General features: G+C 52.5%; 1 protein-coding gene across 1 annotated transcript; it reads left to right on the top strand.

Moving 5' to 3' along the window:
- Nucleotides 1–3,408: 3,408 nt before the first annotated feature.
- On the top strand, nt 3,409–3,921 carry IUM83_19478 (ABC transporter ABCA1 lipid exporter family; the record flags this gene model as incomplete). Its single annotated transcript, XM_067944529.1, has 1 exon — nt 3,409–3,921. The coding sequence occupies one exon, from the start codon at nt 3,409–3,411 to the stop codon at nt 3,919–3,921; it is 513 nt and encodes a 170-aa protein (XP_067797801.1).
- Nucleotides 3,922–21,341: the final 17,420 nt, after the last annotated feature.

Genomic DNA, 21,341 nt, shown 5'->3' with positions numbered 1-21,341 from the left:
GATATGGCAGTTGTACTTCTGCAAAAGGTAGGGATTGTACGGAACCACCCACTGGTTAGTGGTGGCGTTGTTGTACTCCCTTCCCTTGAACTTGAGTACTCCTGGAGGCCAGCGGCGACGTCTGCAGACAGGAAACCCGTTCACGTTTCCTTGTGTAACCTCCACCAACGGCTTCGGGTATCCCTTCGTGCACTTCCCGTCCTTCATACACGGACTGCAGGGGTTCACCGCGCCACATGGCCCATACATCATGCATGTGAGGATAGTCTCGTACAGCTGGGGGGTTGATCTCGGCGTCCGGGAGCTCCGCGGAGCACAACTTGTCGATGATTTGTCTTGTACGCGGTTTGTCTTCGTCAGCAAGAATGATAAGAATGTGTGCGTGTGGGAGGCCCCGCTTCTGGAACTCCACTACATAGATCCTCGCCAGAACACGACCTAGTACGCCTTCATCCAAGTCTTTCAGCATCGCCTCGAGTTTCCGCTGCCAAACGCGAGCTACGATGAATGCGTAGCTGGTAGAACGATGCGTTTGCCAATTTGGTCCAGGAAGTGTCCCGAGCGACGCTGCGGCTCATCGGGGTGTTGTAGCGCCCCAGTTTCGCGGTTGTACACCGTCAGTAGAGCTTCTCCCTCGCGCAGAACCGCCGTGTTTTCACTTAGAAGCGCGTCTTGAACCCCGCCGTGCTGATCGGCCCGTAGTTCGGCTTGATGGGATGCTACCCAACGCAGTTGCTCTTGCTCGCACTTGGCTCGTTGATCTACGCAGTACAGCTGAAATAAGCGTCCACCTTGGTGCAGTACCGACGCATCACCGACTTTCTGGAATAAGCGGTAGGCTACAAGCTCGCGGAGGGACATTTCACGCTTCTTTCTGCGCACCACGTTGTTCGCATACACGTCTGTGTAGGTCCAACCCAGTTCTCCATGCGGAAGAAGTAGTGGGTACTGCAACGGGTCATACACAGAGTGTGTCTCGAAAAGGCGCAACAGAGAGTGATCTTTTGCACACAGAAGGATGTCGTGCGGACTGTCCGAGTTGCCGTCCTCTTTAAGAGTCGTCCCAACTTCCGAGACCGTTGGTAGGTTGTGGGTTCGCGGGTTCGACCTCTTTTCATGTAGCCGGAATACCATATCAACCACCTCCTTTCCCGCCGCCTGGTCGGCGCGCAGCTTCTCCGCGAAGTTGAGATATTGTTGCGCGAACGGATTGCACTTCTCCATCATCTGCTCGATCTCCAGCAGCGTTCCAGAATCGAGGTCAGCAAAGATACCTCGGCGTCGCTGCGCTCGCTGTTGCATGTCTGGATCGACGATGTAGATCTGGGCAAACTTGGGAGGCATGGGCTCGTTTGTGAACGTATCGATAAGCGGAAGCAGAGAGCCCAAGTAGTGCCCCATGGCTCCCTGGATACGATACATGAATACTCCACGTTGGCCAGCAACGTTCTCGTCTTGGTTCACATCTCTGAAGTTGGAACGGTTGCTGCAGGAAGCGCCGATGGACGTGAAGGCAAACACTTTATTGTAGGCTCGGATGCGGCGCTGAAACTCGGCGTCCGGGTAAAACTGGTGCAGTCGCGGAGGCGCAGCTGGTAGTGGTGGTAGCAACACCGCTCCCTCTAAGCAACAACCTTTCTTGGACTCCGCAGGCCACTTCCACGCGTTGCAATGAGGGCAAACCGTAGTCGGAGGCAGTCTGTGGCGCCCATTGACGATGTTGGAGCCGCTAAGCATAAAGACTGAAATCCTCTTGGCTTGCCAGTGCATGACCTCTGCGAAGGGTACTGCGCCGTATACGCTCTTGTTGCCGCCGCTCTTGTTGCCGCCGCCCCTCTCTCTCCTCTGCGTCTAGAGCATCACGAACCACTGCATGGTATTCTCGATCGGCCGCTCGTTCCGCTACAGCTTCCTCTTGAGTCATATTACTCCGTCGTTCTTCCTGGCGAACGCGCTCGCGTTCTTGTCGGCTTCCTCGCTCTTCCGGGGTCTCCAGTTGACGTTTTCTTGGTGTCTAAGCCGATCGACATTCTGTACAGCCCGCCGTTCATTCTCTGGTATACCCTCACGCCTCGCCGACTCTCGAACACGCTCCCGATCGGACTCTGTTAGTAAAGCCCTACGTGCCCGCATGCGTTCTGCGTCGCTACGTCTTTAACGCTCGCGTTGGGATCCCGTCATATTAGCCCTTCTAGCTCGGGCTCTCTCTCTTTCCCGTGCACGATTTCGTTCTTTTTGAGAAGCCGTCATTGCGGCGCGCCGCCTACGTGTTGCCTCCGTCGATGTTAGGGCAGGTGCTGGTTCCATTGTGCTGGCCTCCGCCGCTGCAAGTGTAGAATCAACAGGCGGCGCTGCCGCAATAGGAGGGTGTTCTCTGTGGGCTGGTGGATGCTCAGCAGACGTTTTCCCGGCCGCGACGTGACTCTCGACCGTCGCGACTGTTGCAGTTGTGTCTGCCACGTTAAGCGCTTGCAATACCTTGTTCAAGTTGTATCGTTTAGCCCTCCGACGTCCCTGGTGGCGCTTTTAGCGGCAGGCTCCTCTGGAGTAGCTGGAGTTGCGTTGATAAGCTCGTTGCCTCGCATGGCCTGCTCGATCTCCTCGCGCATCCCTTTTCCTTTTCGTTCGAGTCATTTTGGCCTGTGCACACGTAACAGAGTCACATGACGTGTTAGACATAAAGTCTAAGAACACTGTCGCCGTTTCCTGGGCACGATATGCGCGCCCCACCGCGGACACAGAAGCGAAAATAGGTGCGTCCACCTAGAGCGCCGGTCCCATACATGATCACTGGCCCGGAGATGAGGCCGGTCACCCGGCTTCGCCGAGATCTGCCCCATTTACCCCGGATTGGTATGAGATTTCCCACGACACTAAGCTAAGCGTACCTTAGTCCCTGTGCGGCGCTTCTGTCCTGTAGGGCCCGCTGTGGCGCCCGACGTCCGAGCTCTTCCTCGCTCCGCTTCGCGAAATTCAATAAAGGAAATGTGAAAGCTGAGCCGAAATCGTCCGACCAATCAGAACGCGTTATAAATATAACGCATGGCTATATGTTGTAATTTCGGGCAAAGATAAGCCAGTCCAGAAGATGGTGAGATGCCATAGGGCAGGCTACTAATGCGCTAATGCAGGACCGTAGGACGATGCTGATGCACCAAGGGCGAAATACGACGGACACCAGACAAACAGACTGGAGACTCTGTTAGTTGTAGTAGATGGTTAGTTGACGGGTCGCCCCGTGAACGTCACCTTTGAAGCCGTGTCCCGTAAATCGTCCCGTAATGCGTATCGTAAATTATCGTGTAATTGTAAATTACGTGCTCCGTCTTACGCAACGGGAAGCACTGCGACGATCTTCGCTTCATTCTTAGTTTTCCGACCGACCACCAAGAAACTCAATTTACAACGATGAAGTTCTTCTTTCATATCGCGGCGGCGGCGGTTATGCTACTGACAAGCGACACTGACGCGTCTTGGGGAATCTACGAACTGAGCGAGAAATTCGGCGAGCCCCACGGCACCTATTTTTCGGATACGACCTTTGCCATCGCTAGACAAAGCGTGCACTCCGTCACGATCCGCACGGGCGAACGTGTAAATGGCGTCGGAATTGACGTTACAAGCCCGGACGGGAAGAGGAACAATCCGTTCCACGGCGGCAACGGCGGCAGCCCGCAGACTCTCACTCTGAACTCTGGTGAACGCTTCCAGTGTTTGGAGGCCCACTGGGGTAAATACAAAGGCCGTACGCGCATATTCTACATCAAGATCAGCACTACCGGTGGCAGATCGATTGCTGGTGGTACCCCCACGATCAGGGTCCGAACAGTGTGTGCACCGGCCGGCTTCCAACTGGGCGGCTTTAGTGGTTCGTCGGGCAAAGAGCTCGACCAGGTGGGCGCCGTGTGGACCATGAACTAGGCTCGGACCAAGTTCCTGCTCCAGCCCACTGAGTAGTGGATTTCTCAAGGTCAGGCTGCTACCGATTACCGAAGGCGCATGGAGATCAATTCGTGTACATGTAGCGAACATCAAACCACCTATTCCGATAGTTGATTGACAGTTTCCCGTTTGACATCAGTTGTTTTATTTTATTTTATCGCTAGTGGCACACTGTAGTAGTATCGTATTGGAGAGGCTGACTGGTTGACCCCTTGGCACTGTCAGTGACCTTATTCTATGAAATTTATTTCAGAGTCAAATACCCTTCAAAATCGCATACTACCTCCGTTCGGAAATAGATAACCATTTATTTTTTTTGCGCAGCGCTCCGCCTCGTTCATTTTCCTGATTATAAAATTGTATGAGGACTGGGAATCTAGAGTTGACACCAAGCGAGGCACAGTCCAGAGAGGCGCAGGCGTTTAATTGTGGGAGGGCAGGAGATCAAGTTGACGCTAAGCAAGGCACAGTCCAGAGAGGCGCAGGCGTTCTTGTTCCGTCGCACTACATACACAAAAATGGATCTAAGGTCTCACTACATACTTGAGGGGCACTTGATTTGGCTTCGGGTGCTACGAGAATCCTACTTGCTGCGATGAGTAGCAGGGAGGCGCTCGCATTGGCGAGAGATGTTGCATCGCATGACAATGACGTTGGAAGACTGTCCGTTCGCATCAGTTTGTCCTTATGCAAATGTCCGAGCCGGTAATCATTTCCACCATTAGACTTCGTGATATGCTCCATGGGCGCTGGCAGCGGGAAGCGCGAGTCCTCCGTCCAAGCGTCGCTCTCATGGTAAGCAACCGAGTCCTCCGTCCAAGCGTCGCTCTCATGGTAAGCAACCGAGCCCTCCATCGTCGTCGGATCCAGCATCGCTTCCAGCACACAAAGCGCGCCAAGTCGAGCGTGGGGCACGAGCGCATGTACATGCGAGACACGGGGGGATCGGTCCAGGCACGAAAGGCGGGCGCTCCTCGTCCACCCAGGAGAACTCCAGTGGCAGCCTCAGGCATCGTCTCCGTCGAATCCGCCGAATCCGGCGTTCCAGGCCTCGGCGCAGCAGCGTCAGCGCGTGGCGTCGGCGAGGTGGGGAACGAGAGTCGTCCGGGCGTTTGGCAGGGGCAGCGGGGCGGCGGTCCATCTTGCACTCTTTCTTGACTTGACCACAGCTGCTACTCGATCTCCCATCGAGTTGATTCCACGCTTCCAACGCAGGTAGTATTAGTTGTCAAGAGATAACCGCTCGTGTTTTTTTCCTCCTGGATATAATAACTTGCACAAAACCATAAATTACCATAATGTTACCTGCATCGCTAAATGCAAAATATATTAGCCAATAAGCTCGTATCCTTGAAATCTATTAGCCAATCGCATTAATCAGATGTAGCACGAAGGTTAACCCATGCGATGCAGTCCAAGCGGCTCTAACTGCAGAGATGGTTATGCTCATCAAATGGCGTGGGGATGAGGATGGAGGTGACGAGTGATCCTGTCGTGGCTGCGAAGGCTACAGAGTCCAGCGACGGTTGGCCCACCCTCTTAGTAAAATAAAATAAGATTTGTTGCGAACACTGGTCTCGTTCCCCCACCGCTCCGCGCGGACTTCATTAAATGAAAGTGACACACAATATATGTTTGTCTGACACGTTCATTTTGATGATTCACTGAGTAGTCGAATGCATGATTTGTATTGTCTGTGTTGTAAAGAAACTCAAGTTGGTTGCTCCAACGAAGTGTATACATTGATTTGCTTTGCTTGTTCAGCCACCCACTTGATATCTACTTCACAATGCATGGGGAGTTGATCGTGTAGCTTTAGATACAGCAGAGCTTAAAGTTTTTGTACAGAGGATGATCGCTGAGAGAGTTGCAGCCTTTGCCGGTGTTAATGTTTTTGTCGGAGTTGGCTGGGTCACAGGCGTCCACATCGCATGGCCTCACAAACTCGAGCAGCTTGTTCTCCCAGGCCCCGCGTGGCAGAACTGGACACGACAGCCACGACAGCAAGGAGAACGACGATGAAGGGCAAGAACTCCATGGTCCAGCTCTTCAGATAATGGGGCGGGTTAGGCTACTTTGGAAATTTGAGAACTGGTAGCTTTGGTCCCGTAGCAGAATCTCGACGAACGCTCTATAACGAGCTGGTGTTGTCCTGTGATTAGAGAGCTGTATTCATTTTTCTCAACGTTCGAACAGGCCGACTAAGACATTACGTTGAAGATAACGCACAGGATGAGATCGATGTTGTTCTCTGGGCTTTATCCAGAATCTGGATTCTGGATAAAATCCTGATAATAGGCGTATGCCACTCAGGTGTCAATATTGAATTATCACATATCCTGTTGAATATGATATCTGAAGTAGAAGATCTGGCCGTGTTTAATACCTATTATTTTAATAACCTGTTTGTTTTACAAATTATGCTGCAATGTTGACCCATCCAGTTGAGATTGACATAAAATACCTATTCTTTTACATAGCCTCTAAGCAACGATAATACCTGTGTAATGGATAGCAAAATGAAAAGTGAATTGACCTTAGCTCGCCACCTCTCGCCGCAACCTACAACTACTGGTTGTCGTTGCCGTGGCCTGCCAAGGGCAATGTTTACTCTGTTCTTGCCCGTTAAGAGTGAACATGTTCTTTCACCGTATCATGCTCTTCAACTGTAAGTCTCGCTCTTCTGCTGTAAGGTATGAAAGTGTAATCACAACGGATATGCTCTTATATCCGTTACAACCTGTGGCAAACGATATATCTTTTACTCAAGCGACAACCGTCGGATTTCTTCTCTTCTCGAGCAACATGCAGTTGGAGAATGTTGATTGTCGCCAGTCACTTTTCTGCTTTTAAGACAGATCTTCTTTTCTACCGTCTTCTGTACGCTCAAGCTCCTACATTCATACATGTCCATGACATACTATGCCGTGCTAAAGCACGGCGAAGCTCGGGATTTTATCTTGAAGTAAGTTCTGCTTCTAAGCTACACATGTGACGTGAACGTCCGTCTGCCAATGAGATGGCAGAGGACTCCCACGTCAATTGCTAATGCATACCTTTCTGTTTACGCTGTACAGCGTAATAAAACGTTGCATGGTTTATATTCGTTACATGCTATCCTACTGGTCAATATCAAGAATAATCATGATTATGGGACTAGGCCTCTCAACGTTGATTGGCTCAACGTTCGGTCAACGGACTTAACCGAAACGTTGTCGGTTGAGGTTGAGAGGTTGGTAAAGCGCTGTCAGCCTCACATTGCCTAGCCTAGAAAATCTGACAAACTCCGTCATCTACCTGCGGAACGCAATAGAAGCTCCAGCTGCGAATACCATGAACGAAGGCCCTCACAGTTCTCCTGTCATACCTGTGGCTATTCGTTCTGCGTCGACACTATCGTTCACTTCGCCGATTCCTTCTCGAGCTCGAAACCGAGCGCCAACTCCCAGAAGCCAGTCGTCCGCGAGGTCTTCTCGCCCACCTATCGCCGTCAGACGGTCGCCAAGATTGAGTGCGCCAAGCCCCTCACAAGTTCATGCTGAGCCTCCCCTGCCCAGAGCGCCTGAACCGAGCAACCTGTTCAAAATGTGGCGCCCAAAGTACCCCGAAAGGTGGGAGTTTATCCGCCTTGTTCCCGGTGACCAGTGGGCATCGCTACCGATCGATAAGCTCAACTCTAAAATGGCATCTTCAGCATACTGCACAAAATGCCACTCTCTCGTGAAGTATTCGCATGGCTCGACCAATTCAGTTAAGCTGCATATGCAGAAGTATCATATGGATGTGCTTCTAAGAGCTGAACAAGATCGCCAAGAGATCAGGGCTCGTACGGCGAAACGGCAGCTGCAGAATGCATTTGATTTAGTTCCAGAATCGACCAAGCGACAGCTTACGGCGGTGACAAAGGCTCAACAGAGCTATGCCAACGGACTACTTGCTAAGTGGGTGGCACAAAGCCATGCGGCCGCTAGCCATCATTGAGGATCCCGGTCTCCTGGAATTTATTGTTTTTATTACGCAGGAACTGGGTGGTGTAGTTTTAGATGTACCGGGTGCTACACAGTTACGAGCTGATATTGAGCGAGTTGCGGCTGAGTTGAGAGCTTCATTAAAAGCTCGTATCCACACGAGTTGTCAGTACTTTTGCATTACAACGGACATTTGGACAAGTCGCCGGGCCCAAAGTTATATGGCGCTAACCCTGCATTACCTCGAAGAAGACTTCACAATGTGTTGTTGGACGCTTGAAGTTGAGGTATTTCCCGGTATGCATACTGGTGTTGCTGTGGCGACCGGGTTGGAGAAAATGCTGGAACGGTGGGAGCTTAACTTGGCGATGTGCACATTATTGGTTCGCGACGGCGCTTCAAATGCCGTTCTCGCTAGCGATATATTAGGTGTAAATAACATCTCATGCATCGCCCACTCGCTGCATCTAGTTTTGGGTAGCGCCTTGGCGCGACAGAAAGGATCTATTGGTGAAACTATGGTGGCTACTTCCGTTACGACAGCTGCCATCGATGTACCTGTTCATGGCGGAACTCTACAAGAAGATGAAATTGTTGCTGCCTCCGAGGAGAAGCAACAAGAGGTGCTGAGTGAGATCGAAACAAATCTACGTAAGTCACTAAAGAACGACACAGCTGCAAAACGTGCGTTAGCCGACATTCGTGACGTTGTCCAGCGATTTCGCACCCTCGCAACGTATTTTCGCAAGTCGCCAAAAGCGACAAATCGCTTGGACGCTATACAGAGCGAGGAATGGAAAAGACCACCGCTGCATTTAATCACAGATTGTCCGACAAGATGGAATTCGTGTCGTGATATGCTGGAGCGACTTATTGAGCTCGAAGCACCTCTAGATACCTTTTTTACTTATCTTGAGAAGCCAGAGGGGAAGGCGGAATTTAGGGATCTCAGTCAAGACAAGTACCCAGTGCCTAGGGATTGGTTTATGATTAAGTGTATGGTAGCGCTGCTGGACCCTATCGTTGCTGTTAGGAAGGTTCTTGGAGGTAATTACTATCCTACATTAGCATTGGCCTTCCCGATGCTCCGCAGGATCAAAAAAGTGCTTAGTAGCTCAACTATCTTTGATAAGCAGGCGCGACTTGTGGGCCGCCATGACTTTCAAGCCGATACGCTTTCAAAAATGCACGTGGTTCGTAAAGCCATTCTTTCGCTTTTCATAGAGCGCTTTCAAGGACTGAAGTTTGAGCTGGTTTGGATCACGTTTCTGGATCCGCGTTTCTACAAAATGAATTTGGTACGACCTGATGAAGTTGAGGCAGCAAAAAACGCATTAGTTGACGCTGCTGCATTAGCAACCTTTGATTTTGCAGAACAACCACGTACACCGGCCCAGCATTCACGCAGAAGCTCTTTGCAGCGATCTCCAAGTGATGATACAACTGGTGTTTGGGACGACGTGTTGGGCTCTGATGACGAAGAAGAAAATTTGCCTTCTGGTGATGGTCTGTTGCTTCAAAATATTCGGCTCACGTGCGCTCAGGAATTTGTTTCTTATCTCGATGCTGCGAAGATTGTCCCCGTAAGCAGGATCCCCTTGTATGGTGGTCTGTGAACGGTCAACAATACCCTTCTCTTAAGCTATTGGCACGAAAGTGGTTAGGATGCGTCGCTACATCAGTGCCATCAGAACGGGCGTTTTCCACGGCAGGCAACACAGTGACAGCGAAGCGCTGTCAAATGGATCCTAGCCTAGTGCGTGATATAGTTTTCATGGCTGAAAATGCCGACCGCAAAAAAAACGTTGTGTAAAACTAATTCATAAGGATTTAACTTGCTAATGATGATATCTTTGCTTGCGCTTTTAAAGCCTCACACTGCGCACCGTCGGCCTTCATCGGCTGCGTACCGATCGTGTTATATAGCAGGTTGTTGTCCGTCGTGGCCCAGCTGTCCGTGTCGGTATCGCGGCGCCGAAGGCTGGCTGCAGGCCCGTGGTCGTTGGTGTCTGCACGAGACGCGCGCGGCCGTCGTGTTCCAGCATCTCACACAGACTCACACCGACGCTGGCAGGTCACGCACTTCTAATGCGCGAGGCCCAGCAGTTGCTGCAGCACGATGCGCAAGTCCACCATCTGCGGCGCAACTGCCTTCCCTCCAATAATGACTATAAAGTGTGCAATGAAAGTGTACAGACGTAGGCTTTAACCTCAACCTCTGATTCTTGACGTTTGGCTCAACCGCGAGGTTGAACTTAACGTTGGGGGGACTATATGGGACGCATAGACATGGAGATTCATGCGACCTTATTGGCTAAAAATCCTTGAGATGTGCAAGAATCGAGTTTTCGAGCCGAACTTTTGATTATGGGACGCGAGTCGCATATTTGGATCAAGCTACGTTTTGGATTAGTAGATTCTCATTGGTAGATCAGGATAGAGTTAGGATCTGAGATTGATAGACTTTGGGATGGGACCTGGATCCTTGTTTGCGTGTCCAGGTCGCCAAGAACTACTGGTTGTGCGGCGGCAATGAGCCGACGCCAAACTAACGATTCAATCAATCACTTTTCAACTTCCAATCTTCCTCTCAAGTGTTCGACGGGCGCCCGCCACTGCGCCCTCAAGCTTCGGGTCTTCGCATCGGTTTGTGTGACATAGTAGCTTGCCGTGTCAAGCTTCGGTTCAAGTTCAAGAAAGGTTTACTCGTGGCCACATCATGGGAAGCGAGTTTTACGTGTGACTATTGGAGCCAGCCACACCGTGGGGAAGCTCTAGGTTGCGAACGTGCAGCTTTTGAGGAGCACACTTCGAAGAAGTGGGTACATTATCACTCCTTATGGCCGGTGGAAATACCACGTAGGGGCTTTGCCTCCGCCTAGATCGGATTGTACCTAACCTTCGCTGTGTGCTGGGCTTTCACTAGAAGCCGGTTTAGCACCAGGGCGCCTGCATTGTGTCTGCGAAAGCGGAACTTTGTAGAAGTATAACGGTGCTTGGTTACCCGGTGGTAGTCCCTTGCCTCTTTTTCGATCTTTGGAGTCGGTCTATGGCCCGCTACAAGAAGGGTCACAACCAAAACAGTAAGAGGAGGCATCAGAAAGCGAGTGACGTCAAAGTATCATCGACGTCCACTCCTGCTCCTGCACCTGTTACGGCGATTGACACCAGCCTTTTCTTCTCGCCAGCCGAGGCGGAGAGTTTCGCTAAACTTCAAGTGGATCTCCTCAGCCAGGTCAAAACGGCTAAGCGGGTTTTGGGCAAGTTTCACAAAGAGACTTTCTGGATCAAGGACGAGAGCATCGAGTCCCAGGTTTATCGTCAACTTAACCTGGCGTTTCTGAACCTTTTTGGAGTGCCAAGACAATCTTGCTGCGAAGCTTAACAGCCTTATTCGCCAGAAACCGCAGCAACACTGAGTTGTAAAACACTTTTTGAGCTTTTGGTTCCTTTTACGTTTTATTTCGCCGTATTTTACGGATCACTCACCGAAAAGTCCATCTGTCCTACCCCTAATGACTATGACAAGGTGTAGGGCAGCTGAGAGTGAATCGCCTAACCCGCGGCAACGCCAAGTGCCACGGACGGCTCAAACGGAGGCGGCAACGCCGCAGGAAGCTCACCACGAAGTCCCACCCGCCGGAACGGCAACGTTGCACCTGACGCAATGTCAATGCAACAGTTAATGATCTGGTTAACGCAACAACAGCAAATATATCAGACGCAGATGCAAACGCAATTTCAGATGCAAATGCAGCAAGCCAATAACCGTTTTGAACACTTGCTCGCATCGCAAGGCGAACGACGGAAGAAGGATCCTCCCATGTATGAAAGGAAATTCGGTGAAGATTTGGAACTATGGATCTTTGCCATGGAGGAATATTACGCTACCAAGCGCGGATTGATGAAGGCCGATATGTCCGATTTTGTGACCATTATATCCAGCAGTTTAGGTAAATCTGTGCTAGACTGGTATCGCGCTTTTTCGTCAGATTGTGAAGCGGCAGGAGTTCCCAAAACATGGCAATTGTTTAAGGCGAAGCTACGTGAACATTTTCGTCCCGAAAACTTTGAATACAATCTACGTGAGCGATTGTTTCAACTGAAACAACACGGGATCATCCATGAATATGTGTCATCGTTTCAGGATCTAATGTTTCAATTCGAGTTGGAGATTTCGGAGACGGAGAAGCGGTTCTACTTTCAGAACGGACTTAGGCCGGATACAGAGAAAAACGTGAAGGAGCTCAGTCCAAGATTCTTGCATGAAGTAATTGAGATTGCAACGAATATCGAGTTTGCTCACTATGGAGGAATCTCGGGAAAGACCACAGCGAATCACCAGCCTTCTTCGAAAGCGTCATCATCTGTGAAACCAGCGGCTAACAATACAAGCAAGCCGCCGGAGCGAAAGCTGTCACCGAAGGGTGGACCAAAAGAGGATTGGCGAAAGTCAGCCACTTGTCATGATTGTGGACAAGTCGGTCATATCAAGCCGCAATGCAAGTCCACCAAGGAAAGCAATCACTATGTTGGTGGATCATTCGACGCCATTTTGGAAGTGAAAATTTTAGCCTACAATCAGGATGAGGCAGCGACTGACGTCTCAATATTCGTCGACAATGGAAGCAGCCTCAACGGTGTCACTGAAGATCTAGCTGTACGACTTCACCTGGACATCAATGAGCATCCTGACGACAGGATGACAGTTCGACTAGGATACAACCAAACGGTGCAAAGACCGAGACGTACCGTCGAAATGATGTTGCAGATTCAGGATTTCCCGGTGACGTGTGAAATGTTTACAGTCATGCCTGTCCCGGAGGATAAGGATGTGCTCCTCGGAATGAAGTGGCTTCGGGAGAATAACCCGGACATCGATTGGGAACGTTTACTATTGCGCCCGCGTACAAGGACTGAGGAACCCCAGGCTCTTCAATTGGTGGTACCTAACAGACCTCGAACGCGTATGATCGGAGGCCGTCATTTCAAGAACGCAAACCAGAACTGTGAAATCTTCCATTTCTATCGTCGGTATGGTCACAAGGGTGCGTTTGGTGAAACGAAACTGATCACAACGAAGCAATTTCTGAACGAACTCCGCAAAGGGAAGGATATCGAAGCTGTGTTTGTTATCAATCCACACGACTCAGAAAAGGCTGAGCGTTTTAAGCAACAAGGATGGGAGGCACTGGTGAACAATCCCGCATATGAAGTCTCGCTCAAATATCGCGATACTGTGTTTCGCACTGAGCTGCCAAGTACCACACCCCCTGTCCGCGAAGGGATTGAACACGAAATTCAACTCCAGCCGGGAACACAACCGATTTCGGTGAAACAATGGCGCCAAAGCCCGGAGCAGCGAACGGTGATCCAGGATTGGACGAAAGAGATGGCGCAGGCAGGTATTATTCGACCTAGTACCTCTGCATTCAGCGCTCTGACGTTCTCCGTCAAGAAGCGCGTGGGCTGGCGCATTGTGCACGATTATCGTCAACTCAATAGTGCCACCATTTTGCCAGCGATACCGATGCCGAGAAAGGAGGACACATTTGACGCGATGGGCGGTAGTTACTGGTTCTTCTGCATGGACCTCTTGTGGGGATACGACCAGGTTAAACTTCGTGAATCTGATATTCCATTTACTGCTTTTTCGACGCCCGATGGGCTGTTTGAGTATCTTATAACCCCGATGGGTTTGAGCGGTAGTCCGGGCACATTTAACAGGCTGTTACAGAGAGTGTTCGGTGACTTGCGCGATGAGATGCGCATCTATTTTGACGACATCTACGTTTTTACGCAAGCCAAAGACATGCAGGTGTGTAGTGGGTCTAACTTGACTCACTACTTTTGCTTACATGTTGCGCTACGTGTATGAAGAAGCGTAAGTACTTCGTAATTATTTGAGTTAATTATATTTGAATACACAAATATAATTTAACTTAGATAAGACTCCAAGTGACTTAGATTGGGTAAAATGAGAACTGTATTGTTTGTAAATTGATCTTCCTCCTAAATCTGCTAAAACTGTTTATCATCTATGAAAGGGGTTGGCAGCGGCTGGCTGTCAGAGCCCCGTTGACATGCACGTCTCTAATTGGTAGAAAGATGCTGCTTTCTACCAATAGGATCTTTGGGTAGGTGTGGACCACTCATTGTGGTGGCCCACTTCAATGTATCCATTGGTGTGACTTACACCAAGGTGAGGAAGTATCTAAAACTTTTAACAGATATCCTATCTGTTAAATTCACATGTGGCTTGTAGCCACTTGTACGTGTAACCCCGTTACACCATCCCCCCCCTTCAGGTTAGACGCGCGGGGTCCCCGCACGTCAATCTCTGAATTGATCATTCGTCAATTCTCCGCGTTTGGAGAAGAAATCCGCGCTCATTCAACGATGAGCGCGCCTCAGAAGAAGTCCACAAAGTCGGTGGGGAGTCATCTCTCCATCGACGACTACTCCGAACGCCAGAAGGCGAAGTATGGCGACGTTGTCGACTTTGACGACGACGATGAAGACATGGAGGACGAGAAGGACTCGCCCTCAAAGCGCAAAGGCTCAGTGTCGAGTGAATCGCTCGACCCTCATGCCAAGAACGTTCGTCCGCGTGAAGGGGACGAATCGGACGCTTCGAGTTCGAAGCGTTCGCGTACTGAGAGCGATACTCCACTCGCTTCCGCTGGGGCTCTCAGTTCTCCATGCACTGCAGACGCAGCGCGTGATCCGTGGATGCCGTTCACGTCCGAGATCACGGACCGGTATGGGAACTCGGTACCTCCGAATGAGGTGCCGCTGTACGTGTGCAGCGCCATCAAAGATGACGCCGTGGCTGCCGAGCTGCACTTTGATGCGGAAACGTATCAAAGGCGCGATTATTACATCGGACTCTTCGATGAGCTCCGGTGGTTTCAAAGCAAGAAGACATCTTCTCGGAGCAAAGTGCCCGAGTGGGAGGCACGTTGTCAGAGTTGGAATGCTTTCGCTGAGAACGTCAACAAGAAGCCGAGTGCTTACCGTGATCGGATTAAGCAAGCGCGTGATCGCTTCGAGACGTACTCGAAGCGTGGAAAGTTGGAGCAACTCCACGTTGCTGCGGAGGAGGCTAATGTGCTGTGCGCTGTGCCCGAGGGCTTTCAGTGCGCGAAGTGCTTCCCAGGCGCGGTCCGCTTGAGCGACCGCGACCTGAACGGGTACACGTCGTTCCGTGTGCCCGAGAGTCTCAAGGAGCTCCGTTCTAAGTTCTTAACACGTGAGGGTTCGGGCGCTAGCGATGACCGCAGCGCTCGCACTACTTCTGCTGCACCAGCGCGTACTGCTCCTCGTACGCCCTCACCATTTCCGGAACGTCCTCCAGCAAGACGTTCCGCGGCTCCCATGTATCTTGATGGGGAGGAAATCCTCTCCAACGAATACGAAAACGAGCCTCTTGAGGGTTCGTTTTCGGGATACTATGGTCAACAATCCGCTCAACAACCCAGCGGGTTGAGCCGCGGGCATCACGGATCGGCGGTGGCGGGGGTGGGAACACGCCCCAGGTATGATCAGCCCGGGCTGATCAGTACACGTCTCTCCACGACCGGGTGACCGCCGTGGAGCGTCTGCAGGGCGCTGCGTTCGCCGCCCTGAAACAGGAGCTGGCGAACCAGAAGGCTCTAGTCGCGGCGGTCTCGCAGACCGCCTCGAATATCCAGGTCGAGTTGGGGACCCAGATGAAGGGGTTGCTCCAGGGCGTCCGCGCGCTGGAGGAGAGGCTGCTCGTCGCTGAGGCCAAGTCCTCCGCTTCTGCCTTGGCTCCTGCCGAGGCTTCGGGTCAGCCGAGCTAAATGGCTCGTGCTGCAGGTATGGCTTCAGCTGTCCGACGTAAAAGGTCGGATGGAGGCGCATGCTAGACGGTATGTCTAGCGTGTATGCGTTGCCGTGCCGTGCCAACACAGTGAACGGCCCGATGAAGCGCGGAGCAAGGTTGCTTGCTCGAAAATCCGAAACTGCATGTTTAGGCAGGTTTTGAGTAGCTAACAAAACCAACGAACTAACCTTGAATTTATTTGTGTTGCCTCCGCCCACATTGTCTGCGTTCAGCATATTTTGATCAACAGAAGCTGCTATTGCATCTTGGACAAACCGAATCACGGCTTGTCTTTTGGTGATGAAACTGATTGCATCCGAGCTGAAGTCATTCAGCTCGCTCTCCGCTAGAGGCCCGGCCTCAGCGTGGTTCTTCGCGGTGTCTGCGCCCTGCGCAGACACGTGGTCGTTGTCCTTGTTGGTGGAGGAGTCTGCGCCCTGCGCATAATCATGCGTTTTCTTCGTTGCTGCAGCTGACACTATGCAAGTGTCAGCGGTTTTCTGCGGTTGCTGTATTGCAGTCGTAGATCCTCCCCCACGCAAGGTGGGAGCCATCACTCCGAGTAAACTCGGTAGGCGTGGATGCCGCATGGCATTCACGTAGAACGGTGTATGCCCGGTCGAGGCATGCACTGAGTTGTGGATGGCAAACTCTGCCATCGATAAACACTCGCTCCAGTATTGGAACGAGTGAGCGTAGCTCTTCAAAATGTCGACGAGCACGCGATTCACGCGCTCGGTTTGACCGTCCGTCTGCAGATGATCCGCAGTCGACATGGAAAGCTGGCTCCCAAGAAGTGTAAACACTTCTTGCCACAGATGCGCTGTGAAGCGCGGGTCTCTGTCCGACACGATGTCGGTCGGCATGCCATGGTGTTTGAACACCATGTCGACGAACAGACGGGCCGTCTGCTTCGCGGTCACCTCTGCCGGCACCGCAGCAAGATGTACCATCTTGCTGAAGCGGTCGCCGAAAACCACAACACCGGTATTCCTTCCGCTGTCCGGGGGAAGACCAAAGATGAAGTCCAAAGACATAGACTTCCAACACTCCGACGGAGTCGGTAGTGATTGTAATGGAGCCTGCGCGAATGGCGCAGGCTTTACGCGTTGGCATACCTCGCAAGTACGGATGTACTTGCGCACCCACTTATACTTGTGGTGCCAGTAGAAGTCGCGCGTGAGAAGGACGGATGCCTTCTCACGTCCGAGATGTCCCGCAGTCGGGGCATCATGATATTCGTACATGATCCTGAGTCGCAAGGCATGGTCATTCAGTACGACAAGGCGATCCGCGTTGTCGTCGACTGCATTGTAAAGCAGTAATCCGTCGTGCACTCGAAAGCGGTGTGCACGCGCACGAAGGTGCTTGGGCAGCTTCTGACGAGCCTTGTCAGAAGGCGCTGTGCCATAGGCCAACACGAGCTTCGTGTCCGCGTCGTGCGCGTACGCGGCCTTCACATCGTCCAGCAGAGACGATGTGGGTTTGCTCGATCGCGTGACGCCAATGGCATTGCCGTCAGCAGCTTCTGCGTAGTCTAGCCGACGTGATAACGTGTCGGCCACTACATTCAATCTTCCGGGTTTGTATTCGACCCGGAAGCTGTACTCCGCAAAGAATGAGAGTCATCTCGCCATTCTTTGTGAAATGTGTGGTGACTTCACTGCAGTGCGCAGTGATGCATGGTCAGTGTAGACCACAAACGGTCTACTTCCAAGCAAATACACTCGGAACTTTGCGAGTGCGTACTTCATGGCAAGGAGTTCCTTGTCATGCACCGGATAGTTGCGCTCAGCTGGCTTCAGCTGACGCGATTGGTAGTAGACGACACGATCACGGCCCTCGTGATCGTGATGTATCAACGCACATCCGATCGCGAAATCGGATGCGTCACATACGACGTGGAATGGACGATCTTGGTCAGCCACTGCCAAGATCGGCGCCTCAGTCAAGCCCTGCTTGACTGCATCGAATGCCTTTTGGCAATCGACTGTCCACTTCCACACAGCTTCCTACTGGGGGAACTGCGACAGCGGGCAGATCTTGTTCGTGTAATCCTACACGTACTTGCACAAGTACGTGACCAAGCCAAGGAACTGCCTCAGTTCCCTGACACTTGAAGGCGTTGGTCATTTATGAATCACTCTGACCTTTTCCGGGTCAGGGCGAACACCATTCTTCCCTACGAGACACCCGAGGACGGGTATCTCGCTCGCCCCGAAGATACACTTCTTCAGGTTCGCGTAGAGCTTATGCTTTCGCATAAGCTCAAGTAGCTTCCAGAGATGCACCCTGTGCATCTCTACGTCGGTCCTCCCGTCCACAGCCCCGCTGTGGATGAACACATCATCGAAGTAGCTCGGTGCGAAGTCGCGCACCGAGCGCAACAAGTGCGTCACGCATCTGTTGAAGGTCGCAGGGGCGTTCTTGAGTCCCTGTGGCATCGTTAGCCATTCCCAGAGCATGCCGCTTGGTGTGCTCACTGCCGTGAGAGGGATGTCGCTCTCACGCATTAGGATCTGATAGAATCCGTCTCGCAAGTCGAGAGCACTGTAAACAGTGCTCCCGGCCATCGAATTGATGATAACATCTTTTCGCGGTATCGGCGTCTACGCCGGTACCGTTGCATCGTTCAGCTTGTTATACGCATGAACGGGGCGCCATCCGCCCTGTGGCTTTTTGACACAGAACGTCGGAGCACTGTGCGGGGACTTTGATTCCCGCACTTGTCCTGCTTTGCGACGACTTTCAAAGAAGTCGTCGATCGCTTTTACTTGTTCTCACGGCAGTGGCCACTGCCGCGTAACACAGTACTTCGTGCCCGGCACGAGATCAATCTCGTGCTGAATGCCCTTATCCTGCGGAAGCTCCGCAGGAATCTCTTCCGGGAGTACGTCTTTGTACTCCCTCAACAATTCGTAATAGGGACTCGACTTCAGCGAGTCCCAACCTTGTTTCTCGAAGAGCTCTCGCTTCGTCTTCGCACTAAGAGTGCCTTCACTCCCAGTGGTACTTCCCATGAAGAGCTGTCTCAGCTCTTCGCTCTCGCTCTCCGTTCTTTCGCTGTTCGAAAGAACGCAGACTTACTCGATGCGTCCATCCTGCAAGTCGCGCGTGAAGCGCTTCCAGCTCATGGCTGGAAGCGAAGTCAACTCCGACGCCATCGTCGGAGGACTAGCGAGTTCCATTTCACGATACTGGAATCCAGTATCGGTGCGCGTCAAGATGCTTAGCGTCTTGACATTCGGCGTCACCGCCTCAGTCTGCCCAGCATACTGCTCTTGTTGCGTCTCGGTCCCGGACCGAGACTTGCGCAGCGTTCTCCGCTTGCGCCGTCTTCTTGTTGTGCGGAGCCCGGCTCCGCACAGTTGTTCTTCTGGTCCAGGCCCGGCCGTGGACAGTTGTTCGCCGGCAGACCCTGTCTGCGGGCGCGCGATATCAAGCCCGGCTTGATCGCATGGGGCTTCGTCGTGGGGTTGGCACGCCTTCGTCACCTCGACGCCATTCATTGGCGGAGCCCCTCATGACCGAGGGTTCGTCGGCTCCCGGAGCCGACGCGTCGTTGTCGACCTGACCTCTTCGGGTCAGTGACTGTCCCTTACACGCTCGAACGTGGGTATTGGTTCCTGGAACCAGCACATCTTTTTCTTCTGACGTCGGCAGCATTGCCGACATTGGTTTCACTTGTGCGCGCCCTCGCGCACTTCCTGGGCACTCCGGGACAGCAGCATTTAGCGCTGTCTCGGCAGGAGAGTCGTGCGCACCTGCTGGTGCGTGCGCCGCGGTAACAGGGCCATCGCTCTCTGTTCCGCTGTCGCGGCCGAAGCGCACGAGCGTGGGCTTCTTCCAGTCTATCACCGGATCATGACGTGCAAGCCACGGCATGCCCATTACCACGTCGAACTTATCGTCCAGGTCCAGGACGATAAAGTGTTCGACAAACACTCGTTGTTTGAACGAGAAGCGCACGTTCACGGCGCGCTTCTCGGTCTTCACGATGGCACCCGTTGCCAGTCGTACCTCCAGAAGACTTCGAGGTACATTTACCTCCTCGAAGTCAAGTCTCGGCAGGCTTCGTAATCGAACAAAGTTGATCGACGCGCCGGAATCTACCAAAGCTCGAAGAGAGTCACTCGATCTCTTCGAGTAAACCTTCAAGATGACTAGGTTCGGCCTGTCATCCTGTGTTTTGCAGCGAGCGCTACTCTCACTGGGGGCTGCAGTCCTCACTGTCGCGTGCCCGATGTCGGCACGCGTGACGGCATTATCAGTAGGGCGCTTCGCGCCTACTGGATGTTCGCGTTTTTTGTTGGTCCGCGGCGATGCCTAGCATCGCCACGACGGCCACCATTGTAGTGCACGGGAGCTGTGCACTCCCGTGCAGAGTGACCGATCCTTCCGCAACGGAAGCGCCGCACATTACTTCCGTGCTGCTTGTGACCAGCAGCCGTTACATTCGAGACCACCGCCAGGGGGCATGGGAGCTGTGCACTCCCGTGCAAAGTGACCGATCCTTCCGCAACGGAAGCATCGCACGTTACCTCCCTGCTGCTGGTAGCCAGCAGCCGTTGCGTTCGAGAGGTCCATTGGTTCTGGACCTCCCGGCCTCGCTACCGGGCGCGGTTGCGGCCTCGGCACATTTGCATGGAGTTTAGCCTGCCGCAGGCTAAACTCTTCTTCCATGGCAAGGGTGATTGCAGCTTCGACAGTACTCGGGTACTCTCGGAAGAGATAGGTCTTCACGGGCCCATCTCGAAGTCCCGTCATGAACGTGACGACCTTAGTCGCCTCGTCAATTGGATTAGTCACGATATTTGAGACCAAGTATCGTGCGCGCTGCGCGTAAGCATGAACGTCATGCTTACCCTGCTGAAGGTCGAGGAACTCCGCCCTCGACCGGAACTCGTTTTGCGGGGGCTCAAACGCTTGTTTGAGTTCCTCTTTGAACATTGCGTACGTGCTGAAGCACGTAGGATCGGAGAGTCGGTGTCCATACGCCCAACCCCTTGCGCGTCCGCCAAGGCAGGACATGGCGAACGCGACCTTCGACAGCGGGTCGGCGATGCGTCGAGCCGCTATGGCTGTGTCGAGCTCGACAAGCCATCGGAGGAGAGGCTCGCCCTCTCTTCCTACATGATTGCTCACGCTCAATTTTAATGATTGAGTACGCGGTGTCGTCCCTGACGACGCCGTCACTGAGGAAGCAGCATCACGCTGCTCCTTCATGATGAATCCTAGAGCAACACCATGTTGCTCTGTCGGCGATAGCGTACGCAGCATCGTAGCTATCGCCGCTTCTCCAATGACTGTTGACAGTCGCTGGAGGGCTTCCCACTATGGGTCAGACAGGTGGGGGCAGTCAGCGCGTGCAACATGCGTTGCAAGCGCATTGGAGCTCTCCATGGGCACCTCCGTGCTCATGTGGTTCTCGACTCCGCGTTCGTACACCTCGTACGAACGTCAAGCAGTCGGTCGTTGGACGGACTACAAAGTGCTACCAGGTGTAGCGGGTCTAACTTGACTCACTACTTTTGCTTACATGTTGCGCTACGTGTATGAAGAAGCGTTAGTACTTAGTAATT

Source organism: Phytophthora cinnamomi (genome assembly GCF_018691715.1).
Source record: "Phytophthora cinnamomi strain GKB4 chromosome Unknown Contig13, whole genome shotgun sequence".
NCBI lineage: Eukaryota > Oomycota > Peronosporomycetes > Peronosporales > Peronosporaceae > Phytophthora > Phytophthora cinnamomi.
Note: the sequence above shows the minus strand (reverse complement) of the source record. Positions and strands in the feature narration are given on the sequence as shown.